The 22835-nt window shown below is 44.3% G+C and overlaps 10 protein-coding genes across 10 annotated transcripts; 3 read left to right on the forward strand and 7 right to left on the reverse strand.

The window, feature by feature from the left end:
• Window positions 1–256: 256 nt before the first annotated feature.
• Window positions 257–748, forward strand: O0I10_006216 (holo-[acyl-carrier-protein] synthase; the record flags this gene model as incomplete). Its single annotated transcript, XM_058486247.1, has 3 exons — window positions 257–438; window positions 495–580; window positions 636–748. 3 exons carry the CDS (start codon window positions 257–259, stop codon window positions 746–748), a joined length of 381 nt encoding a protein of 126 aa, XP_058343121.1.
• A 1261-nt stretch (window positions 749–2009) lies between these two features.
• O0I10_006217 (uncharacterized protein) lies at window positions 2010–5884 on the forward strand (the record flags this gene model as incomplete). The annotated part of the gene is made up of 9 exons (XM_058486248.1): window positions 2010–2177; window positions 2243–2626; window positions 2778–2841; window positions 2906–3001; window positions 3126–3284; window positions 3343–3527; window positions 3588–3996; window positions 4051–4938; window positions 5004–5884. The coding sequence occupies 9 exons, from the start codon at window positions 2010–2012 to the stop codon at window positions 5882–5884; spliced, it is 3234 nt and encodes a 1077-aa protein (XP_058343122.1).
• A 197-nt stretch (window positions 5885–6081) lies between these two features.
• O0I10_006218 (uncharacterized protein) lies at window positions 6082–8036 on the reverse strand (the record flags this gene model as incomplete). The annotated part of the gene is made up of 3 exons (XM_058486249.1): window positions 6082–6205; window positions 6280–6467; window positions 6531–8036. The coding sequence occupies 3 exons, from the start codon at window positions 8034–8036 to the stop codon at window positions 6082–6084; spliced, it is 1818 nt and encodes a 605-aa protein (XP_058343123.1).
• Window positions 8037–9165: 1129 nt separating this feature from the next.
• On the reverse strand, window positions 9166–10474 carry O0I10_006219 (uncharacterized protein; the record flags this gene model as incomplete). The annotated part of the gene is made up of 3 exons (XM_058486250.1): window positions 9166–9215; window positions 9277–9680; window positions 9765–10474. 3 exons carry the CDS (start codon window positions 10472–10474, stop codon window positions 9166–9168), a joined length of 1164 nt encoding a protein of 387 aa, XP_058343124.1.
• A 286-nt stretch (window positions 10475–10760) lies between these two features.
• O0I10_006220 (uncharacterized protein) lies at window positions 10761–12574 on the reverse strand (the record flags this gene model as incomplete). The annotated part of the gene is made up of 4 exons (XM_058486251.1): window positions 10761–10908; window positions 11003–12306; window positions 12368–12397; window positions 12464–12574. 4 exons carry the CDS (start codon window positions 12572–12574, stop codon window positions 10761–10763), a joined length of 1593 nt encoding a protein of 530 aa, XP_058343125.1.
• A 325-nt stretch (window positions 12575–12899) lies between these two features.
• On the reverse strand, window positions 12900–14529 carry O0I10_006221 (uncharacterized protein; the record flags this gene model as incomplete). Its single annotated transcript, XM_058486252.1, has 8 exons — window positions 12900–13138; window positions 13194–13318; window positions 13370–13513; window positions 13562–13668; window positions 13718–13833; window positions 13884–14190; window positions 14248–14312; window positions 14370–14529. The coding sequence occupies 8 exons, from the start codon at window positions 14527–14529 to the stop codon at window positions 12900–12902; spliced, it is 1263 nt and encodes a 420-aa protein (XP_058343126.1).
• Window positions 14530–14670: 141 nt separating this feature from the next.
• Window positions 14671–16323, reverse strand: O0I10_006222 (uncharacterized protein; the record flags this gene model as incomplete). The annotated part of the gene is made up of 2 exons (XM_058486253.1): window positions 14671–15285; window positions 15346–16323. The coding sequence occupies 2 exons, from the start codon at window positions 16321–16323 to the stop codon at window positions 14671–14673; spliced, it is 1593 nt and encodes a 530-aa protein (XP_058343127.1).
• A 271-nt stretch (window positions 16324–16594) lies between these two features.
• O0I10_006223 (uncharacterized protein) lies at window positions 16595–17084 on the reverse strand (the record flags this gene model as incomplete). The annotated part of the gene is made up of 4 exons (XM_058486254.1): window positions 16595–16656; window positions 16719–16818; window positions 16870–16935; window positions 16995–17084. The coding sequence occupies 4 exons, from the start codon at window positions 17082–17084 to the stop codon at window positions 16595–16597; spliced, it is 318 nt and encodes a 105-aa protein (XP_058343128.1).
• Window positions 17085–17189: 105 nt separating this feature from the next.
• Window positions 17190–17904, forward strand: O0I10_006224 (uncharacterized protein; the record flags this gene model as incomplete). The annotated part of the gene is made up of 4 exons (XM_058486255.1): window positions 17190–17352; window positions 17411–17508; window positions 17560–17763; window positions 17824–17904. The coding sequence occupies 4 exons, from the start codon at window positions 17190–17192 to the stop codon at window positions 17902–17904; spliced, it is 546 nt and encodes a 181-aa protein (XP_058343129.1).
• A 429-nt stretch (window positions 17905–18333) lies between these two features.
• Window positions 18334–20928, reverse strand: O0I10_006225 (uncharacterized protein; the record flags this gene model as incomplete). The annotated part of the gene is made up of 1 exon (XM_058486256.1): window positions 18334–20928. The coding sequence occupies one exon, from the start codon at window positions 20926–20928 to the stop codon at window positions 18334–18336; it is 2595 nt and encodes an 864-aa protein (XP_058343130.1).
• Between the last annotated feature and the right edge of the window lie 1907 nt (window positions 20929–22835).

The following is a 22835-nucleotide window of genomic DNA, read 5'->3' on the forward strand; positions in this document are numbered from 1 at the left end:
AGATTTAGATTTACATAAACAAGTACCTCCTTTGTAATAACAATGACAACAAAGAATACGTGTGCTTTTAGCTATTGGTCAGGTGGTAATAAGGAACTTTATTGTTATACCATAAAGGTTGTTTTGAATACACGAAATTAGCATGTCTCGAATACAAAGGACACCTTCATCGGCTGCCAAATAGATTACAGGGCAATGTCAAGTGAATTTTCTGAGTGTAGCTCTAAAAAGGGAACCTCCTGCTTTCGGTCAATCCATGACGATACTTGGTATTGGGGTTGATATTGTGCACCTCCCACGAATAGCGGCACTGATTGCAAGACGAGGCCGAGAACCATTAGCAAAACGCATTCTTAGTCCTGACGAGTATACCGAATTCCTACAGCGATGTTCCAGTGATCGCAATATCGAGCAGCAAGTAATGTACCTTGGATCGAGGTAAACGTTTGCACACGTGTATCCAAGGCATAGTCGTTAAGCTTTTGAGACTCTAGATGGTGCATCAAAGAGGCGACATACAAGGCGTTATTCCCCGTGCATAAACTTGAATGGAAGCAAGTGACAGTTGCCAAAGATCAGGGTATGTGTATGTAATGCATGGATTGAGTAAAGTGGCTCACGTCTTTTGGAAATAGGAAAACCAATGCTTCGTATCCTAAATAGTGAGGCATATGGCATTCGAAAAGCACATGTATCACTCTCCCATGACACGGACTACGCCGTTGCCCAGGTTATTCTCGAATCATGACAACATCTTATACCAGCAGCAACAACATGCAAACAGAGTGGTCTACTAGATGAGGTAGAACTTAGCTAGCTAGCCTGATAGCATAAGGACAACATTAAAACAACATTTATCCATCGCCAATCTTTCTTTTGCCCCTGACGGCGGTAACTTTCTTCACGAGGATCGGTAAAAGTGACATGTAACTTTGCCAGTAGGAGGGGATCAAATTAGTATAGCCTTTGTTGCGCTCGATATTTATTATCTCTACCTAAAAGTCGTTAACATGGACTATCAAATTTGAACTTGAGCTTGCAAACTTGAAAAAAGTACATAGCAACGCATTAGCTATCACGTGAGAAACGATACCGGCTATGAGGATAATAAGGAAGCGTAGGCAAAGTGAGCGGAGCTAAAGCGGAGCTCATTAAGCATACCATGTTCCCATTCATAATGTCAATGGACTATGTCTGAACATGTGTGGTGGGACGTGAGCTCTTCTCTAGCGTTTCTATAATGATATTATCGTTCAATGAACATGAATCTTCTTTTTTTTCGCTTGTGATAAAATGAGCGAGGCTTGACTATAGTCTCAATGCATGAATTTGGATGGGACACTAAAAAATGCTGGCTTCTTTCCTTGCACAACATGGGGGAATTGACATGTGCTCAGCCTCACAATCTCGGTACCATCATCATCATCATTGTAATATGATTCACATGATAAACAAGGCGAATGATATAAAGGGGATTGTGGTGGATGATGTAGGTTTGCATAAAACTGGATAATGGGCTGTGTCTTTTTACGGCTCGTGTTCCGACGAGAATTACCATGATGGGAAAGTAAAAGTGCCTCGTTTGTGGTGCACGGCAGAGGAGGCTGCTGTTTGGGTGACATGCCAACTTTGCACGAGCGCGCCCGATCAAGCGGGGTTGTTCAATGAATGATTTAGCCACCTTGGTTCATTCAAGCACCTGCTTTCTTTACGTGTTTGTTCTTTTTGTTCCTTTTCTTTTGCTGTGGTGTTCTTACACGCAGTACCATTGTCTTTTCATCCCCATATTTCAATATAATTGTATTGTGTTTATTCGAGTATAGACATACACAAACTTGTACCTGAAAAAAAAGCATCTCCTAAAGTCGAATTTTAACCTCGCTACCCGCTCACATATAGACTGCACACCGCTTCTTCTTTGCTTTGGTTTTCTTTATCTATTTCCCCTTCCCTTCCCGCAACTATCTCGCAACCTTTTCTCGGCAGCCGTCAGCCTGTCTTTATAAAACATGACGAGTACCAACACCAGCGACTTGTCATCTGCTCCTTCATCAGCAACATCAGCCGCCCTGACAGCTCCCACAATCCCACTCTGTTCACGATGTCATCAACCCCTCGGCAATCGCCTTGTACGTGCTCTTGATGGCACCTTTCATCCCGAATGTTTCACGTGCATGGTAAGCCTGACAGCCTCATGGATAGGATCGTCTTGTTGGTTGCCTAAACGATCATCTGTTTTCAGGACTGTAATGCGCCGGTCGCAGCCAAGTTCTTTCCTTTCAAGTTGGAGAGTGGGCAGACACTTCCTTTGTGTGAACGCGATTACTTTAAGCGACTAGGGTTGGTGTGCGACCATTGCCAGGAGGCACTACGAGGACCATACATCATTGCACTCGACAAGAAATATCACACCGACCACTTTACATGCAGCGCATGTTCGACGGTGTTTGGACCTGAAGACTCGTACTACGAACATGATGGCCAAGTCTTTTGCCATTTCCATTACTCGACACAGTTTGCAGTCAGTTGTGCTGGTTGTCAAATGGCCATTCTGAAACAATATGTGGAGATCGACCGCAAAGACATCATTGAACATTGGCATCCGGAATGCTACATGATACACAAGGTAATACAAAATGATTACATGATATTACGCCCCTCTTTTTTTATTCTCTTCCTCTATTGTCATACCCCCAAAACTCCCCCCCCTCCTTCCTCATCAATGATTCATATTATATGTGTGCTGTGTGATCTGACATAGTCTTGGGAATACATAGTATTGGAACGTCAGGGTTGCAAGTCCCTCTCTACGAGACAAAGATATGGTAGTACCCCGTCAAGGTAACACATCAAAAGTTGGCATCTACCTCCGCTCGTTTAGTATTGACATGCTACGTACCCATAGAAACCACGCCCAAAAATCCTGCTGAATTGGTTGAACGTCAACGCGACATGGAGGAAAAAGTGTACCGCATTTGGACAGTGTTATCGGCATTTGAAGGTAGGATCCATATGGTGTGTGCGTACGTGGGGTTTCGGGCATCCAAACAAGGGAGGAGGAGGATGTGATAGGTGGTGGTGGTAGGTGGGATGATGAATGATCTAACATTGGTGTTGAAATAAAGAATCATCCGCGGTCTGCATATCGGAGATGTTACTACACGTGTCAAATGGTTCCTACGTGGAAGGCATTTGCCTATCGGAGCGTTTCCTCGTACACGTTGAAGCCTTGTTTTGTGGCATCGATGAACTCGACAAGATTCACCATGAATATGAGCAAGGAGGTAAGCGTACAAGCAATCAAATTCGAGGTGTGTTATATTCATCATGACTCTATAATAGAATTCAAGTACACTCGCGAAGCCAAGATGCTGTGCAAAAAGATCATCAACTTTTTCTCCTTGCTTTCTCGTACCCAAGAGATGCGTAAACTTGGTATTACCCAAGAGCTCTTGTCCCTTGTGACCGGCTTGGCTCATTATCTCAAGATTCTGATTCGTATTGGTTTGACTACCGCATTGCGTTTGGTGAGTTGAAAAAAGTTGTGTGCTTATGCTATACATCTTTATGCTAATCCATCTTCATAGGAGCTGGTATTGGGTCGACCTGTTGCCGTGTCTCGTTTACTTGCAAAGCTGATGGAGGTTGCTGGAAAAGAACGACATAGCCGAGATAGTCAGCGTTTAATCAGAGCCAAGCAATCATCTGATCTATGCCAGGTGTGCAAGGTGACAGTGGAAGATCAATGCATCAAATATGGCGAATTTAGATGGCACGTGGGATGCTTTACATGTCGCCAATGCAAGACACCTTTAGCATACGACCTCCGATCTGCCACTTTCAATGCTCCATCTCAATCCATCTATTGTCTCCAATGTGCTGGTATCCAACCCACCGATGTACCAACACCATTCGAACACGTCACCAAATTGATTCAATTTGCTTATTTATTGCGGGTGGCATTGAGCCGTTTGTGTAACTTTTTGCAAATCACAGGCAAGTACTATATGATAGTATGGGGATAATGATCGCTGACAACATGCTTTATAGACACTCAACTATCGTCGGTGGATTTCAATATCAAAACCAAGCCCTATGTCAAGGATACCAACATCCCAACCAAGGAAGTTGCGTCGTCATCGGCTACCTTGCAGCAACACAAATATGAGGCATTGATGGAAGAGAAGGCGAACGCTCCAGCTTTCCCTACACACATCACTGATGTCAAGAGCGTACCTGCCACCAACCTTAATCGTAAGGTGTCTCGATCCTTCAAAACGGCTAGTAGGCGATCGACGATTTTAGGCAACACAACACAAAAGCTTGCCAACACCACGATTCATGAAAATGAAGAAGATACGGCATCAACGACTAGTAGTCGACCTGTACCCAAACGCCAACACAGCTTGCAACCCCAATTGGATCAACACAAGAATTTGCCTCCTTTGCCACAAGATGAAGAGGAACAACAACAACAACGATATGGCACGGGTATGCGATTGGATAATTTGCCAGCCGTTGCCAAGTCTGTTACAGAGCGACCGAATCCACCACCAAGTATGATGGGAATGCATATCAATGTCAGTGCGACGACCGGCAAACCACGTGTGTACTTGTCGGAGTTATCGGCATTGCAGGACATGATCATTCGTCACGTGGCTGTTGTGCACATTGAACCTTACTTGCGCGACCAATTCTCCCTCAGTGATCTGCTGAATTTGATCGACACAAAAAAGGTCTCCATTTGGGGAAAGCTATTCACTTCGATTATGCATGGTGGCAACAAAAAGGTCAACAAGATCAAGGAAGGCACCTTTGGTGTCCCTCTCGATATCCTCACTGAACGCACTGGTGTTGAATCTAATTTGGGCGCATCACCTTCTCCCGTACGACTTGCAGCATTCATTGATGATGCCGTCACTGCATTACGTCAAATGGGTGAGTTTTTTATTGGGTGAACATGGGTATATGTATAGGCAAATGCATTAACACGATACATGTAGACATGTCTGTGGAAGGCATCTTTCGAAAGAATGGAAACATCCGACGACTTAAGGATGTTAGTGAACAATTGGATAAGAATCCTCAAGATGTGGACTTGTTTGCCGAGAATGCCATTCAAATTGCTGCGTTGCTCAAGAAATTCCTGCGTGAACTTCCTGATCCTTTGATGACGTATCGAATGCACGGATTGTTTACACATGCACTGAAATTGGATAATCCGACAGCATGCAAGCGTGTGTTGCAACTTGGCTATTGCATGCTCCCACGTGTCAATCGCGATGCACTTGAAGTATTGTTTTTGTTTTTCCGTTGGGTGGCATCATTCTCTCACGTGACAACGGATGTTGGAAGTCGCATGGATATACCCAATCTTGCTCGTGTCATTGCACCCAATATCTTGACCACCAACTCCAAAGATCCTCTCAAAGACGATTCCTTCACTGCCATTCGTGTGGTTGAAATGATGCTCGAGTCATTTGATGAGTTTTGTATGGTGCCTGAGGACCTGGAGCCATTCTTACAAGATCCCAAGCTCAAGGATGGTACTGATATTTCGTCCAAGGACTTTTTGAAAAAGGTTGAACAAATGATGCGCACCACTGGTGTATCCTCCCCCTCCACAGCATCCTCTATCAATGACGTGAAGCATCTTGAGATCCAACAACAACAATTACAACAACCACAACAACAGCAGCAGCAACAACAACCATACAATCAACACCATTCACCTACATCTATTTACGCACAACAAGGTTATCTTCCTTATCCTAATCAACATCCATCGTCTGATTTCCGACCCACCCAATTCACCATGCGTCAATCTAGTCTTAATCATGCAAGTCAACCATCACTCAACAAGACCGCCGCAGCTGATCATTAAAACAAAGACCCCACCATCCACTAGCAACAACTACAACTACTACCACTACTATCACGACTACCATCTCAACCACAACCATCCTTCCCCATTCACCAACAACAACAACACAAGAAAAAATGAGAGATACTACACTTTAGTTATCCATACAACAACACTCTTCCACTCGCACGCACACAACACATTTGCTTTTTCTTTATTTATACGTTGGATAAAAAACGGTAGAAGCATTCGTCGCATACGCGACACCATTCACTCTTGTCTTGATCATCAAATAGTAATGACTTGTTTGCACTATGCTTGCCGCAAACAACATGTCCACAACTAGTAGTGTGATATTGTTATAAGCCATCTAGTAGTAGTATTCATGTGTGATGATCATCATCGTTATCATTTACCTTCGACAATGATGGCGACGTGTGAAAAGTGTAAATTGGGTCTGGCAAGAAGCTAGTTGACATTGGTGTGCATCGTGATCAGGGATCCACTGGTCAGGTGAACATTTTGCAAACTTTGTGGTGCGTTCTTGTTGGGTGATTAAAAGCACGTAATGCAAAAGGGGGCTTGATAAAGTGTCACGACGATGCTGTTGTCATGGGTAATGGATGAGGCTTCATCATTGATTATTGAGCTTTGGTCTACTACTTACCTCCTTGGGTAATAAAGAGTGGTCGTTGGCGATGCACGTGCCAGCAATGACGATATGACCTGTCTTGGCATGCTCGCTCACTATACTACCTGCAGCCATAGTACCACCCAACCAAAGCGCGGGATACAATAAAGACCAAGTCGAGGAAAATGAAGCTTGTGATGCAGGCTGTAGTGTTTTACTGCTATGGAGTTGCTTCAAAAGTGATTGACATGCTTGGACCTTTTGCTTATGGTCGTCGATATGAACACCACCATCATGAGATATGAGGCAAGATCGAAAAGAGAAAAGTGGCTCTTTTGCCGGTTCAACTTGATCGACAAGCTGAATGCATTGTACAATGTTTTGTGCAAGTTGGCATGTGTTATCGGGACAAGATGAGGATGGCGATTCTTTTTTGACACAAGGTGACACGAGAATAGCAGCTGCATGATTGTCGTTGCCCGAAATGGCCTGCAAAATGACAACGCTAGCAGGCAAGCTGTTCACGTCACCTACACGTTTTTCATCCGAATTGGATGATTCTGCTTCTTGTACATTGGTGCTATGAATTGGTGGTGGTGGCTGTGTTGTCATTGATGATGGTGTGGCTGCTGCTGCTGGATGTTGTTGTGACAGCATCGGGGTGGTGGTTGGTATCATCACCTCCTGAACTAAGGGCTGCTGCTGCTGCTGCTTTTCCGCCATGGTATACTGTTGTGGATGGTGATCATTTGTGGCACCATTGTTGACATTCATTGTCTTTTCGGCGCTCTCAATAATTTTCTCAGAAGAATGACATGGTTGCTTTCGACGACTACTAGCAAGACAAGCTGCACAAGAAGTATCGCCGTTGGTGTCATGGTGGCGAATAGCACTACTATTACGACGCTTTTTGATATTCGAAATTGAGTTGCTGCTTTCAGTGCTATTGGTAACTGATACGGATGAGCTTGGGACATCGAGCAAAAAAGAGGATTGATCTTCCAATGGTGGTAACCTAGGTGTGGAGGGAACTGTTGCTTTCGTATCATCTGTAGCTGCAACATTTTCTTTCACCTGCACCAAAGTGGGCCATCGTTCATTCCCAAAAGGAGACCATGATGCCCGTTTTGGATTAAAAAATGGATCTTTCTTCACACGAGGCAGTGGCAAATGAGATGGCTGCTGTTCCTGTTCTTGTTGATGGCTACCTCGTCTCGTCGTGTGTCGAAGCAGCTTGTTGAAACGTTGTTCAGTCGATGAACTAATCTTGGCAATGGTGGCTTTGGTCATGGATTGTCGTCGGGAAGTCCTTCCATTGGTATTATCAACTTGTGGAAGGTGAGAATCACTCCCATTATTGCTATGGTTGCCATGGTGATGAAGGTCGATGGATTTAAGCATGTTTGAGAGTTGAGATGGTACCCTACGCAACGAGTAGCGTCTTTCGGAACGCATGCTTGGACTTGGTGTTCCAGTGACGGATGCTGCTACTGAATTAGTTTTATCAGCACTTTGTTTGCGTTTGTTTCGGATATGGAACATATTGATGTGAGAAGAGAGAGGGGAAAAAAGAGAATGAATAGAGTCAACAAAAGGAAAAGGATGTAATAAAAAGGGATGCACGATGGAATCTTTTTGCATTCAACCATCCACACTATTACCACCAAGAAGAGGGGTTTGGGGGTGAGAGCTGTTGATGGACGTTCCACAGCATCTGTAGCAAACGAGGGAACTCATCATGCGGATTGGAGCTGGGAAACTGTTCTGTGCATTAATGATGTGCTTCCTTTCCATGGGCTACTTGTCTATTGTCACGCGCACCTCTCCCAGTGCAAACAACAACGTGTGCTTTTAAAACAACAGGTTTTCTTATTTCATTGTGCACCATCATTCTCTTTTGTTACAAGCATGGCTGATCACTTTTTCCCTGCTTGCACTATCACGCGAGAATACTCATGCGCACGTACATTATGATCTCCTTCTTTATGTACATACGCGTCGGATGTGTATTGCTCATGTGCATGTAGTGGATGGTAGGACAGATTTTTTGTAAATTGTTGCTAAGGTGACCCTATCTTTTATTGCCTCGTCGTATGGGATGCAAGTGCTTCATTGAGCCATAATTCCAATTACATGATGGCTTCTACTTTAACATGCATCCCCTGGTTTTTGGGAAAAGCCAATACCCACCGCTTGCTCAGGAGAAGGAGGGGTTGGAGGTGGGGAGATACATACTATCATATACATACCACCACCACCACAAATGCATCATTGTTAGCCACCATTCAAGCGGGAGGAGGGAATTGCAAGTTTATTGTTGGTCGAAAATAGTAACATGAGCCTTGCCAAGCGAGCCCTGTTGCTCCGAAACGAACCCCACATTGGTGTGTAGTACTAGTAGACAAGTGTTGTGTATACACAGCCTTTGTCTGGATAAGGGTCTTAACAATAACTAGAGCTGCATGGAGCATTTGTTTGTGTTCCCTGCACTACACCCGAATTGGCTATCGTGTCCCATCCCATATCGAGCATTATGCAGCAACCATCACATCATGTGCTTCTCAATAGTGATTGTAGTAGGGAATCATAAAAGATGTTTAACATGTAGATATTAAAGAGATTATAGATAATGGATACAAAAAAGGCGTGTGTACAATAAGGGGTATAGGTTTTAAAAATAGGATATCAAGAGAGTCAACAATAACGATGCTAAAACGATCACTGTAATCGAAAACAAGGTTAATAGAGTCGCTCATCATCATTGTATATCCATGTTATTTACCTGTGGGGGGAAGCCAACGTTGAATACAAAACCACAAGGCCTGGCGTTCTCGTGCAGCATCGACTTTGGTTTGCAGCTCGGCAAGATGAGCGGCATAGTTCATGTTTTTGCAATAGCCTTCAATTCTTGCCACCAGCCTTTTATGTTGAGCACGTGCTTCTCGAAGCATGGGAGAACGATGTTGGGTTTCTTGCAACATGTGGTGCATCCATTTCAATTTTTCAGACCGTGCATAGCTGATGGTTGCGTTGAGTTTCTCGACACGTTGATCCAAATCCTCGAGCTTAGCAATATGGTCTTGTATAACTTGGCGATTGGTGGTAATTCGGCTTTGTTCCTGGTTGCATAGATATTGATATTGGTGTATCCGATCCGTCAAATCTGTCATCAAAGCATGGACACTCCTATATTATTATTCATCATAAATTGTGTCAGTAAACGCCCCCCTTACACAAAAACACCCTCGTGATCTTGCATGACACACTTACGTAGGCTTTTCAAAAAACGCTGGGGTACCAGCTATATTAGGTGAATGCAGCGGTGAAGTTTGATCCAGATTAGCCCAGTCAGCTGGCACGCAAAAGCTACGCATTTGATCGTTGATTTCTCTCAAATCGGATACAGTGCTTGTTGGCGTACTTGCAATATCAGGTTCATCCTCTTGTCCTGCTCGAGATGATGAAGAAAATAACAATCTTCGTCGTATTCGTCGTCGTTGTCTTCGTCGTCGTCGCCAAAGACTACGTCGATTGGTTGATGATGAAGGACACACGTCGTCAAGTGAAAGATAGCCATCCACAAGGGCTTCGTCATCATCCCCTGAACTACAGTTGCTGCCTGTTGTTATTATCGCATGTGGTGTGGGTGATCGTCGCTTCTTTAATCGCGAAAAGAGTCGTTTTCTTCCAACATGTCGAGCCATCATGATATCATCCTCATCACTGCTCACGGTGCCAGTTGTCGAAGACTTTAATAACCGGTGTCGTACGCTGTCAACAAACTTGGCTGCAATAGGACGTTTCTTGAGGGCGATAGGTTGAGCAAAGGGCGCAAAATGAGGAGGAGAATGGCTGTTGGGTTGCTGATGGTAGTAATAAGGACTCGCAACTCCCAAAGCATCAATGTTACGCTCATCGATGGACGAGGCCTGACCAATCTTGCCATGCTTGACAAAATGGCTCACTTCGTCGAATTCCATAAACGTCGTCGATCAGGGGGGTTGAGTGTGTGTGTGTAAAAAGAAAGGAGTGGGGGAGTTTGGTGGTGTTGTTGCTTTGTGTGAGAGTGAGAGAGAGCGGATCAAGAAAGAAAGAAAGAAAAAAAGGTGATCCAGGTACCACCATCAAGTGAGACTCCACTCAAATCATTATCCCCACGCTGATCTTTAAGCATTGTCGCCGACTTTTGATGATCTACGCTTGACCATAACAAGTCATCCATGATCGAAACGGCGCTCAAATGATTCCCTATGAATTCAATCCATTTTATTTCAATGCTCCTGTAAATGATGCAGGAATTGATCTGGCAATAGCAGCATAACTATCAATGTGTCTAAATCCACCTGGTCCATGCCAAAACAACACCCAATTGGTGTCCTTGAGTCGTAAATATCCGTTGGATCGTTCAAAGTACCTAATAATTAATCCCCCGCAACATTTTAGCGCCATCGATCAATGATGCTTGGCTATAATAATTCCACACACATTAAACAATGAAATCAGCTTACCATTTGTTGACTCCATTATCCTGTCGACTTCTCCATAATAGCTCTGGGAATCCATCACACATACGCTTCCATAAAATATCAGTGAGACCAATGCCTTGACTCGTTGGTGCAATAGCAAATTTGTCCAAATAATAGTGCCGAGAGCCTTGTCCATCCGCTGATTCATTCGTCATGATGACTGCACCTTCATAATCTCCAGCTATAATAGCACCAGCAAGCACATGCCGCAATCGCTCATAGAATGCATCCGCATTGAGCTTCTTTTGAAAGCTGGCTTCCATAAGCTGTGTCAAACGATCCAAATCCAAATCATCAATATTGTCATAATTGCGAATCTTGATACCATGTCGCAAAACGGTCGTACGCATCTTGTTGATCCGTTCGATATCTTGATTTGGAAGTGATGATGAATAAAGAGGCTTGTCAGTGACCAAATTGGTGATAAGAGCTGAAGGTAATGAAGCGATAGGAGCGAGAATGGCGGAGGAAGATGTCGGTAGTTGAGCAAGGCATTGGCGAATCATGGAAAGATTATCGATCGCTGTGGGGTATGCCTTCATCCATTGAGGTCGCTGTTGAAAAGCATTGACAATCGTATCATACTCTTCTTGAACATTGATCAAACTATGCGCTGTGCCGGGTTGCTCGTGATTAAATATGCCACCTTCATTATTGATCACCACCACCTTGGCTGGACTATTGTTGCGCTTGGTGAGCTTTGTTGTGATGGCAACCATGGCATCGTTGGCTTTGACTGGTTGTTGCAAACCACCTTCTTGGGTCATGATGGGTACAAGAACAGGTATTTGGCCTCTCGATAATGCATCTTGAATGAAATCCAATTGTACATCCATGGAGGATACTGAGCTGCTTTCAATGATGCCACTGTGAAGGGGTCGTGCTCTACCACCAGCATTTTCAATAGCTTCGACCAATGCCATACTCTCTCGCAACATGGTTTTTGCTAGTTCCACTGGTGATTCATCCGTCGGCCATTGAGCATTATCCGTCACAACAATCGAAGTCAATCCAAGCTTTTGTAATTTGACCAGGGTCGATCCAACAGACTGCCATCCCCGCTTTTCGAACGGACCTTCAACCTTGGTGATAGCAATCTGGTTTGCTGTAGGTGATAATAATGCATCCACGTAACTCTGCGATGTCCGTGTGCTGCGTTTTGTTGTACTGCTCGATCCAGGCATGATGAGGGATGACGACGTGTTGAGATCAGGCACATAACGCTTCAAGAAATGACGCAGCTCCCGCTTGCTTGGTGCCGTATTCATCAAATTCAATAATAGATCCTATACATTTGTTGCTTAATACATGATTGATTGATCGAGAAACTCGATTGATTATACATACTCGTGTATCCTCTGGTCTTGTTGGATCGTCCTATTGACAGCAGGTGGTGGCGTTAGTGCTCTGTATTTTATCCTCGGTAGGCCACGGACATAGTACATTGGATTTTTCTTGCGTCGTTGCCGTGGGTCGCAATGAAGAAAAGGTTCTTGTGCAGGTGAATCGACATGTTGACAAGATCGAAGGCCTTGCAATGTGTCTGGGGATCATGATCGGAAACAAGAAAAGAAGAGAGCGTGTAATCAACCGGACATTGAAAGAAGGCTTCCTGGGAGTTTCGTCAAATTGACTCATTGAGTCAACAACTATATCCAAAAGTCGTCAACTTGCTCGACGCAAGAGTCATCATCATCATCATCATGGATCCTTATTTAAGCTTATACCGTTTCAAATACACGTATCAGCTTCCAGATGGCATGTTTATTCTTTGGTCTTGGGTACTCAACATTTGTTATCTCTTAGATAAGCGGGATGGGAAATCATGCAAGCTGCCTGTCAGTCTCGTCGTTTATGCTTTCAATAATAAAATTGGTATTTATTTATGCACAATGTTCTTTCCTATACTATCCGGATTGGCAATATCAAAATCACGTCTCGTGGCAGAATAAACCAAGTCAATCAGCAGCAACACCAAGCCCAGGTTGTAAACAAGAGTAATGGCATAAAAAAAGTTAGCGTTGCCACTGCCAGCGTATAGCCATAAATGCCAAAAGATGGGAGCAAGCACCGAGGAGTAGAGGAAGATATTCACCACGAGGAAGCCATATCGACAATCTAAGTAGTATGGTTACTTTTTAGTCCATCATAGCAACTTCATGTAATGACTTACATTTGAATAGCTCATCATGGAGAGGTACAAGACTGAGAAACAAGGCGGCGTCGCCAATGGATGGATAGCTTTTGAACACTGCCAAAATGCCTGCAAGTACCGTCACTACCAACAATGGGTGATTTCTAAGGGAGCAAATTGAATACCACATCCATTGATAGCCGTAGTAGACCTACCTGAGACGAATACAAAGCGGTGCAGCAAAGATAAAGGCGTGCAATTGAAACACCACAAGGAAAAAGGATCGAAAGTGATCAAAGATCTCAATAAAAAAGTACCAAAACATGCCAGTGTTGGGCGTCAAATCGGGAAGGAACAATCTACAGCTTCATCAGCTCATGACATTTGATAACGCATGCTCTACTTACATGACTCCATAAGTGGCTTCCATGAAATCCCACGAGCCAACAATGATCCGTGATCCATATAAAAGTCCTGCAACGCTAGCAGCAAAGATGGCCACACCCAGCAATGCCTAATCATCCCCAATAAGCATATTGTATGTAATCACATATACAACTTACATTGGACCTTTTTGCCATTTGCTTGCACATGATCAACAAGGGCGGTACCATCATGGCCGGATAAAAGCTTAGGTAGGATGCAAGCGCCAACCATACCATGGACAAGGATGCATTGCCTGTGTCTCATTAGTCGTCGAGACCTTCAAAGACAAGGTGCGCGTGTTACCTAATGAAGCCCACAAGGTTGCCATGACGACGCTGAGATTGGTAAAGATGATGGATGACTTGGAGACGCATGATAGAATAGTGAATGGATTAAAGAGATAAAAGATTGCAATGGTTTGTGGCCGGATGCGTTGGATGTTTTGCTCAACGTCAAGCTTTGCTTGCTTGGATTCGTATTGTTGTTTGATGATGGCGAGTTTCTGAAGACTGTGGGCGATGGCGACATCCATAAAGCTGTACAAGAGCGGGATAACGTAGCTATTTGGTATTGCCATCAAGAATGAAAATATGCAGAGCAATAATGGCGGCTATTGTAACGTCAGGCTGGCGTGCGTGTATACGAGTAGTGATAGTGGATAGCGTACCTGGTGAAACTGGCCACCATCGTAAGGAGGCACATTGCTTTGATAAAGAAAGACGCCTTCCGTTACTATGCACACCATGATGAGTTGTCGATTCCAATAGTTGTAGTGGTTGTGGATCTTACATTTCTTAAAGCTGGTTACAGGAGTGACAAGTTCGACGCGTTGAGACAATGCTGAAACGAGCCAAGGGAAGCTCGAGATGGCGATGCGTAAAAGAATGGCACAAGCATAGATCCCAATGTTGCTGCCCAAGACCCGATCCTTGAGCGAGCTGTTGACCATGGAAAATGGGAAGAAAGGAGAGCGTAGTACAAAGAGGGTGTGAATGCAATGCGTCAAAATCGATCTATATTTGTAATTGTTGTTGTAGTCGATCCAATAGCTGCATAGGGGTATGATAACTATCTAATGTATATAAAAGATTTATATGCTGCTGCTTGCCATATGATGGCGATGGGCACTCGTACAAGAAGGAATGGATTGGATCCAGGAGGATCCTGTACACTGGGCTATCGTCCAACGCGTATCTGGATTGGGATCAAACATGGCATAAAGGCATTCTTGTTCATGCTCACTACATTTGCTAAGTGGAAGCCAAACTTTTTGGGGACGTTCGTCAAGGAAATCAATGTACTTTGGGTCCTTTTGACAAGCTTGAACAAAAGGAATACGACGATAAATGAGACAATGCCATGTAACAGCTGCACTCCAAACGTCAATAGCACGTCCATCATAGGCTGAAGCAGTACGATCATCAAAAAGCTCGGGTGGCCAGTAAGGTTCTGAACCACAAAGACCGCGTGAGTGGCGTGGTGCATCGTCAAAAGGGCCTTGAACAATATCAGCAACACCAAAATCCGTAATCTTGAGAACACCGCTTGATGTCATGACAAGGTTTTCAGGCTTGATATCTCGATGAGCGATACCACAATTATGCATGTGTTCAAGACCTAGCAACAGCTGCTTGAAGAGGCAGTCGATCTCGGTGTCGTTGAGATCAAAATTCTTGAGAATAGTAAAGACATCTCCCCCTGAACACTATATAAAAGAAAATGAGTGGATGGGATGATGATGATGATGAAAAGTGGATGAGCTTACGTATTCCATGACAGTACACCAACGACCTTTGCTATCTTGCAAGAGATCAAATGTTTGGACAATGTGTGCATGTTGTAGTACTTTGCTGATGCAGTATTCATTGGTCATGCGCTTTTGATAATCGCGCTCGGTCTCATCTCGGTCCTTTTTACGGAATCTCTTTACAGCAACAATCTTGGGGGCACCTGGCAATTGAGATGGGTCACTAGGTTCCAATAATTTGATGACTGCAGTAGCCCCTCGCCCTATCGAACGTCCCTTGCGTGTATTCCTTCCATACTTTTCATGCAATAATGCCCTTCGTGATACTTGAGATGCATTGCCTTGTCGATCATCCACATCCACTTTGGTTGTTGATGCCCTTCGTCGACCTAGGCTGAATCGCCGTGTCTGCTGATACTGTGACAATGCTCGTTTCATTTCTCTAAACATGATTGTAGGTGATTCGGATCGTGGTGATGATAGTGTGGATGACGATGGTGAAGGCGGTGTATCAATATTAGAAGATAGCTGATAGGCTGCATTAGGATGCAGCCGTGCTGCTTCATCATCATCGTCATCATCATCATTGTCGTTGTGGTGCTGCTTTTGTTGTTGTCCACCCACAGCAAACGCTGCAGCCAAGGATGCTGCAACAGCTGCAGCGCCCACTGCTTCTGTACAAGGTGACGGTGGACGAGATGTTTGGGGAGTACGCAATGATAAATTCGATAGTCGCCGACCTAGAGCCGAGTTTGTTTTCTTGTCGCATTGCTCTTGCTGCTGCTGCTGCTGCTGAAAGATACGATAGATGCTACGTTTACGTCGACCCGTTGTTGGTGGAGGCGATAAAGTGATTGTAGGTGCACCACCAGTGCCCTGGGTGGTTATTGTAGGTTCATGTTCCTTGCTACTAATGGTGCTACTGCTAGCATCACTATGCCCTTCATCATTGTGTGTGTATATTGTGAGACGTTCATTTACAAAGAGGCTGGTCATGGCCACTCAGGGGTAAAATACGAGAGAAAAGAGAGAGAGAGAGAAAAAAAAAAGAAAAAGGGTACTGGTAGAGTTACATATTTATGTGTAGATTAGATCAAGTTATCCTCCCCCATATTCAATTTCTCCTGCTGTTGATGATAATGATAGTGCTGCTGTTGCTTGCTACTCCTTGCCCTCCCCCAAAACTCCCTTTTTCTTCCGCTTCTCGTGCCGTCTTGATACTGTAAAAAGAGACATACCATGCCATGCAACCATCGGGTGGGATCCTTTATTCAAACATTTCGGGGTACTTTTGACTGTATTCTACAACCTTGTTTGCCAAGTCAAGATCTGCAATGCATAATGTCCGTTTTTAGTCTTTAGAATGATCGTCGTCCCCGTTGCATTCTTACCAAAGTCGTTACCCAAATTGGTCGACGTAAACTCGGTCAAGCTGAAATCTCGTTCTATCTTGCCAATCACTTCAACATAGTCCGTGCCCCATTGTGATTCCTAGGTATGATATCAATATCGACCTCTTTGATTATCCTAACTACTACTTACTCCATTGAGCTTGACAAGGACTTGGCCATGGTCCGTTGCTTCAATAACGGCTGTGTCACCGGCAAACTGCGCACACACATTCAGTAACGCTTGTTGTCAATCACACCCTCTTGATGGGTACTTACCGAAACGACTTTGCCTGAAATGCGTACAGTTGTGCCAACGTATTTCTCACGAAGCTTGGAATTGATGCGTGGTGTGGGTTTGTTGTTCATTGTGTAAACGCGAAAAGGCACGAGAAAGGAAGCGGTATCAGAAAGAAAAAAGACTCGCGTGTCTTGCTGTGCCGCCTTTCAATCTTTTTTTTCCCTCTCAGAAACATGGCTGATCACCCCAACAAGGTTGCTTTTGAACAAGGCCTGCATTATGTACTACGATCGTGGACAGCATTGAATCTAGCCGTCGAACAAGACTGGGGAGGTGTCGAATCAGCAGATAAAAGAGACTGGATGAATCAAGTGCTTGTCGATTACTTTGGTGCAAGTAAGTGTTTGCTCGCCTGTCAGCTCTATCGACCCTCTTTTTGACTCGACCAAAACAGACGGCAAAAGATTAGACGTGGATGACATTGAACAAATCTTGGCTCAAATCATGGCTGATGAATTTCATTGTGTGCTTGAAGACGACTCTCCTTACCTGGTATGATCCTTTTTTATTATTCTTTTCCACCTCTAACAAGAGGATCTATAGGTAGCCAAGCATCTTGTGGAAATCTATCATCAATGCATCCATGGCAACTATCAAGAAGTCGAGCGACTAAAACAAAAGTACGAATCTCGATCAAATGCGGTCTCAAGCTCTCGTGCCGATGGCTCAAGTGATGATGAAGATGACAATGACGTCGACAATGGCAATGACAACCAAGACGATGATGATAATGATGACAATGCCATGGTATGTTTAGCGTCCATGTCGAGGGAGGATACCGCCGTACTAAAGCATTTTTCAACTTAGGATGTGGATCGATCAGCACCTCCCGAACCGGAAATTGATGATGATGGTTTTGAAACTGTGTCATATAGAAAACGTCGATAGAATGTAATATATATTCCCATTTATGCATCATGTTGAATCGAGAGGATTATGGGTTGGTCGGGGGGTGTTAATGATGTGGTCGGCCAAGGAACATGTGACCATCAGCATTGATTTGTGCAACCTGTCATTCATCGCCACTGTTACACTCAGCAGGCGGAAACTGCTTTACCACTTGCTCAAATGGAAGATGAAAGCCACAAGAGATGCTGATAGGAAGGGTTCTCTTATGCAGCTGTCGAGGAAGACTTTGAAGCCCCGCTGAGGCCCTTGTAGTATTTATTCATCAATGATAATAATATAGGACGTGCGTTGAAATAAAAGTCGGTTTCCTCCGCCTAAAAAATGATAATAATGTGGGCCAATTGTACATGGTAAAAGTGCGTTTATTATGAGGAGGAGTTACAACAAAGAGACTACTGCTATATAAAACTAGTCATCGAGACGTGGTATAGTTTGATGCGGTATAGGCGCAATGTCGATAATCTTGCATTGTCTTACACCTACGCCCCGAATGTTTCTTTTTTCAGGTGGCAGGCTTTGTGATCCAGGTCGCAATAATTGAATGTTGGGCCAATATTGTTTGCCATTTCTTGTGATATCCGAGTTCCACTTTTCCCATGTGTCGTGATGAGGGTGGTCATGATGCTTGTCAAGAAAGGTGGCGAATCGCTGCTGTAAGGGAATGGTATCTTGAAAAAAGCCTTGGTTTTCTGGTTTTGCCAGGTTAACACGTCCACCATTTGGAAACTCCTCATCGAGAAAATCACCAAAAAGAGCCAAGGCATCTCCTTGATATAGACCTTGTAAAAATTCCCGCTTGATGTTCTCGCCGTGAGTCACTGTGAGAGGAGGACGCCGTTGGAAAGGAGGAATGTGTTCATAGGATCGAACAGTGTGGTCCAGAGCACTTTGATCACCTAAACGTACTCGCTCTTGTATCCATAGTCGCATCAAATGGAATCGATCAGGAAATCCTTTGAGCTGCGTAAGAGTGATAATGGTAGTTGATCCTTGATACATGACTGGTTGGCCAGTGTTGTCATCCAAACCAATCCCATTGGGCAAAAATCGTAAAGCTCGCATACAATCTTGTCGCTCATCCGAAGCTTGAAGAAGTCTCTTGGGAAAGGTAAGCCGAAGATCTCGTTGTTCTTGCCCATCTTGCCATCTCAATGTAGCTGCCGATATTTGAGGTATATAAATGCTCCGCCCTTCCTGCACCTCGGTGTAATCAAGCTCGTTATCAGCCATTTTCCATCTGATTGCCACTCGCTGTCGTTGATTTTCAGAAGAATAATAATCATGAGGAACGTAGACATCTCGCATTAGGGCACCCCATCGTTGAACTGCAGCGACGAGAGCTTCTGGATCGTTTAGCCGTTCCCCGTCAGGATCCGCATTTGGCGGTGCCACTTGCTGAAGTGCGTTATGCAAAGGATGATGGCGTCTCATTCCCACGTGTCGCATAGCAGAGGCAAAAAAGGATGCACCTTCTACCAATTGGAGTCCCCAATTCAACCAATCCTCCATTGCATCACGGCCGATATGGATGTGTAATGCTGGCTTGTTGAGTCGCCACAATCTTGTGAGTTGTCGATGTCGCTGTGGGCTATGTGGAGCACCCTCGGCAATACCATGATGCTGGATGTTTCCAAGAGCTCGCCATTGTGCTACAGCGGCCTCAATTCGACGTACAGCAGGTGGTTGTTGTGCCAAAAGTTGCTCTTGTCGCTGATTGATTGCCGTTTTCAATTCATCCAATTCAAGCAAAGCTGCAACGATTCTCTCGCACTCGTTGTTTTCAATGACATGCCACACATGCTGTACAACTTGATTGCGAGTGAATTCTGGATGATCGATAATGCATGTAATGGCAAGTTCACTGATGATGGTTGCGATGGCGAGTTGCAAATCCAAAAGCCGAAGCAATTCGATGCTACGTTCACCATATCGTTCATAGCCAGGGTCGACATGTGGTATCAAAATGGTGAGCCGTTGTTGTCGTGTTGCATCACTACCATCATTATCTACCCATTGCTGATCAAGCATTGCGACAAGCCTTGGTATGCCAACGTATTGAAGGTATCGGTTGCCTGTTTGAAGTGTCAAGCCATTGTGGTGGAGAAAATCAGCAAAAGCAACGCTTGTAACCGAGCTTGAGAACGACACCGTGACAATGGGCTGTACGAGTGTCATGTACGTTTGAAGTTGTTCAATAGCATCATCTCTTGTATCAACTGTGTTGGGCCAAGGGTACAAGTTGACGAATGGAAATGGATGGGGCGTGAAGTGATAAGCTTCGATATCCAAGCGACCCAATCGAGTAAGAATGTTTCGTGTAAGATCACCAGCTCTGGAAGCACCACCCAAAAAGGATTGAGCGTTATCAAAGTCAGCGATAGTGATATCGGCACCAAGAAGGACAAGGATAGTGTAACCGTCAACAGTGTGAGGTAGAGCTTGGTCGAGCATCATATCCAAGAGATCATGTTCCATGCTGTGTAACGCTCCATCCATCACCCTCTCAATCCATGGTTGTAATACATGTTGGTCTTGTTGTGGAGTTGCATGTTGCTGAAACAATGAAAAGAAACGTGATCGAAATCGTTCCAGACGTCCCGTCTGATGTGAGCTTGGTTGATACGATGACAGCCGGCCACCATATTGTGTGTTGAGGAGGTTTTCAACACCAAAAAAGGCGATGATAATTTGCTCTTTCATGTCGCGCATGCGTTGAGTGTATTGTGACATCTCAGTGGCTGTGGTGCGATAAAAGTAGTAAATGTTGACATTGTTGAAAGTAGCTGGATCCACTCGTCGCAAGGTGTTGTAAAACATGCCAAGGAGTCCTCCAGCCTGTCCATGAACTTCTTGAGTATGTCGTTCCATTGCCGTACCATTCGTCATCCCCACATAACGAAGGTATATGTCCTCGTTTGGATTCTCCAGTAGACGAGCGAACCAGGCGTCAGTAGCAGTGAATTCCACTTGGTCGTCAGCCCATTGATCGAAAATCATTCTCATGGTTTGTGGTGGCACTCTCCAGCTACGTAGATAATACGTTGTAAGTGGGATCCTCGACCGATTTGTTGGTTCTGGAGCAATCGCAAGGTGTCGCATTAGCTGTTCATCTGTAAATCTTGTATTGTCCTGCATAATTTGCTGCACCTGTGCCATAGCTTCGGCATCATGAGGATGATCTTGATGCATCAAGAAAAACGTTGCATCATGGACCAAGGCTCCGGTATCAAGTTGAGCATCTCTCATCCGCTGCCTGATAGTGTTGTAAGCAGTGATGTTCACAGCAGTCCCACGGCTCGTAGCCATCTATGTTAGGTATTTGTCAGCGTCATGCTTTTTTATGTAGGCTAAGCATCTCTTAACGTACCTTGTAGAAGATGAAGGATGGTTATCAAGAGTAGCGAAGACGAAGTTGAGAAGATGCCATTATATAGTACAGGTAATAATGAGACGATGGCAACCGTAGTCATGAGACGAGTATACAATGAGACAATGGCACCATGATAGCCTGCTATAAGAGCTGTCTTTGTCTTTGCCAACAAGGTGTTGCCGATAAAAGCACAATAATGGGTACTACAACGGAAGCCGCAGTATCACCCTCCATGCAAGCTGTAGTAGAATGTGCCACCTAATCCAACTTTGCATATGCCCGATAGGTAGCTAGATCATAAATGAATGTGAGTATGTGTCTCATCCAGCAATATGATTAGGTTTTACCTTGTAATAAAGAGTCAGATATTACAATGACAACAATGAGCATGATGGCAACGTAACAATGAGACGCTAAAGATCATGACAGGTATTAGTACATGTATCAATCAAAGAATGAGACATCCACCATGATACTTACCAAGGGCCTTTGAAGGTTCCATCAATCAAGGAGTGATATGATGCGAAGAAGAGATGTGCGCGAATAAAGTGATGGACGACAACCTTCATGGTGGGCGTGGGTATTTCTGTGTTCACAAAGAGTGTTGAGAATGGTGATGAGCTGATAGATTGTTGAGGAGCCTTGATGTGATTAATTGTCAACTGGTGCATTGGCCAAGGTCTGAAGCTGTCGCTAGATCAACGAAGAATGCAGGTCGTTGCCATGATAACGCGTTAAAACTGATAACGATCATCATTGTCGCCACCCATTTTCACGCGTCATTGGATTCGAGTTATGAATGAAGCAGCTGAATCGCCATCCACCGTTATCCAAAAGGTGAGTTGATGCCATCGCCTTGGAGAGCGTCGATGCCATATCCGTGTCATTCTCCTTGCATTCGCCTTGTGTCGTCTCATGGATGATCCCAAACCCTCGCCAGCCATGTACATCTTGTTGAATTCTTGACCCAATCCTGTGGTATCTCCTTAGTGGTCGCGCGTCTTTATGTATGGCAACACGTCAATTGTCATGTAATGTGAGCCTTGTCCCAAGAACTAACCTTTTGACATTGGCATGACCATGTTACGAAGAGAGCATCGACACAAGAATTTCAACCTATGTTCAAAACGCGTCAGGATCACTTTCAAGTTGTCCATTTCGCAATGTACCTTGAATGTGAAAGTTGTCAAGAACAAAGAGAGCGCGATGGGTCGAATGTCAAGTTGCAGGAACCAGGCAAGGTGAATGAGAAAAGAATGCTGCATGAAACCAAGTTGATCTTTTACTCGCCGCTGTTCTCTTTCAACTTGTACGTGACAATTCAACAATCAACATCATAACACACGCTTGAATCTTATACCCCCTTCTTGTAAGGATTGGAAGACGAACGCTTCACGCCCAACAAGTTGTATATATCCAACCGTAATGTGAAGGATAATATTATATGAACGTATATGCTTGGGAATAAACACGAAATGATGTCCATCTCAATTACACATTTATTATCTACATTTATTCATGTCGCGATGATCCTCCCTGT

The sequence above is a fragment of the Lichtheimia ornata genome (genome assembly GCF_029851405.1).
Source record: "Lichtheimia ornata isolate CBS 291.66 chromosome Unknown scaffold00026, whole genome shotgun sequence".
In the NCBI taxonomy this organism is placed as follows: domain Eukaryota; kingdom Fungi; phylum Mucoromycota; class Mucoromycetes; order Mucorales; family Lichtheimiaceae; genus Lichtheimia; species Lichtheimia ornata.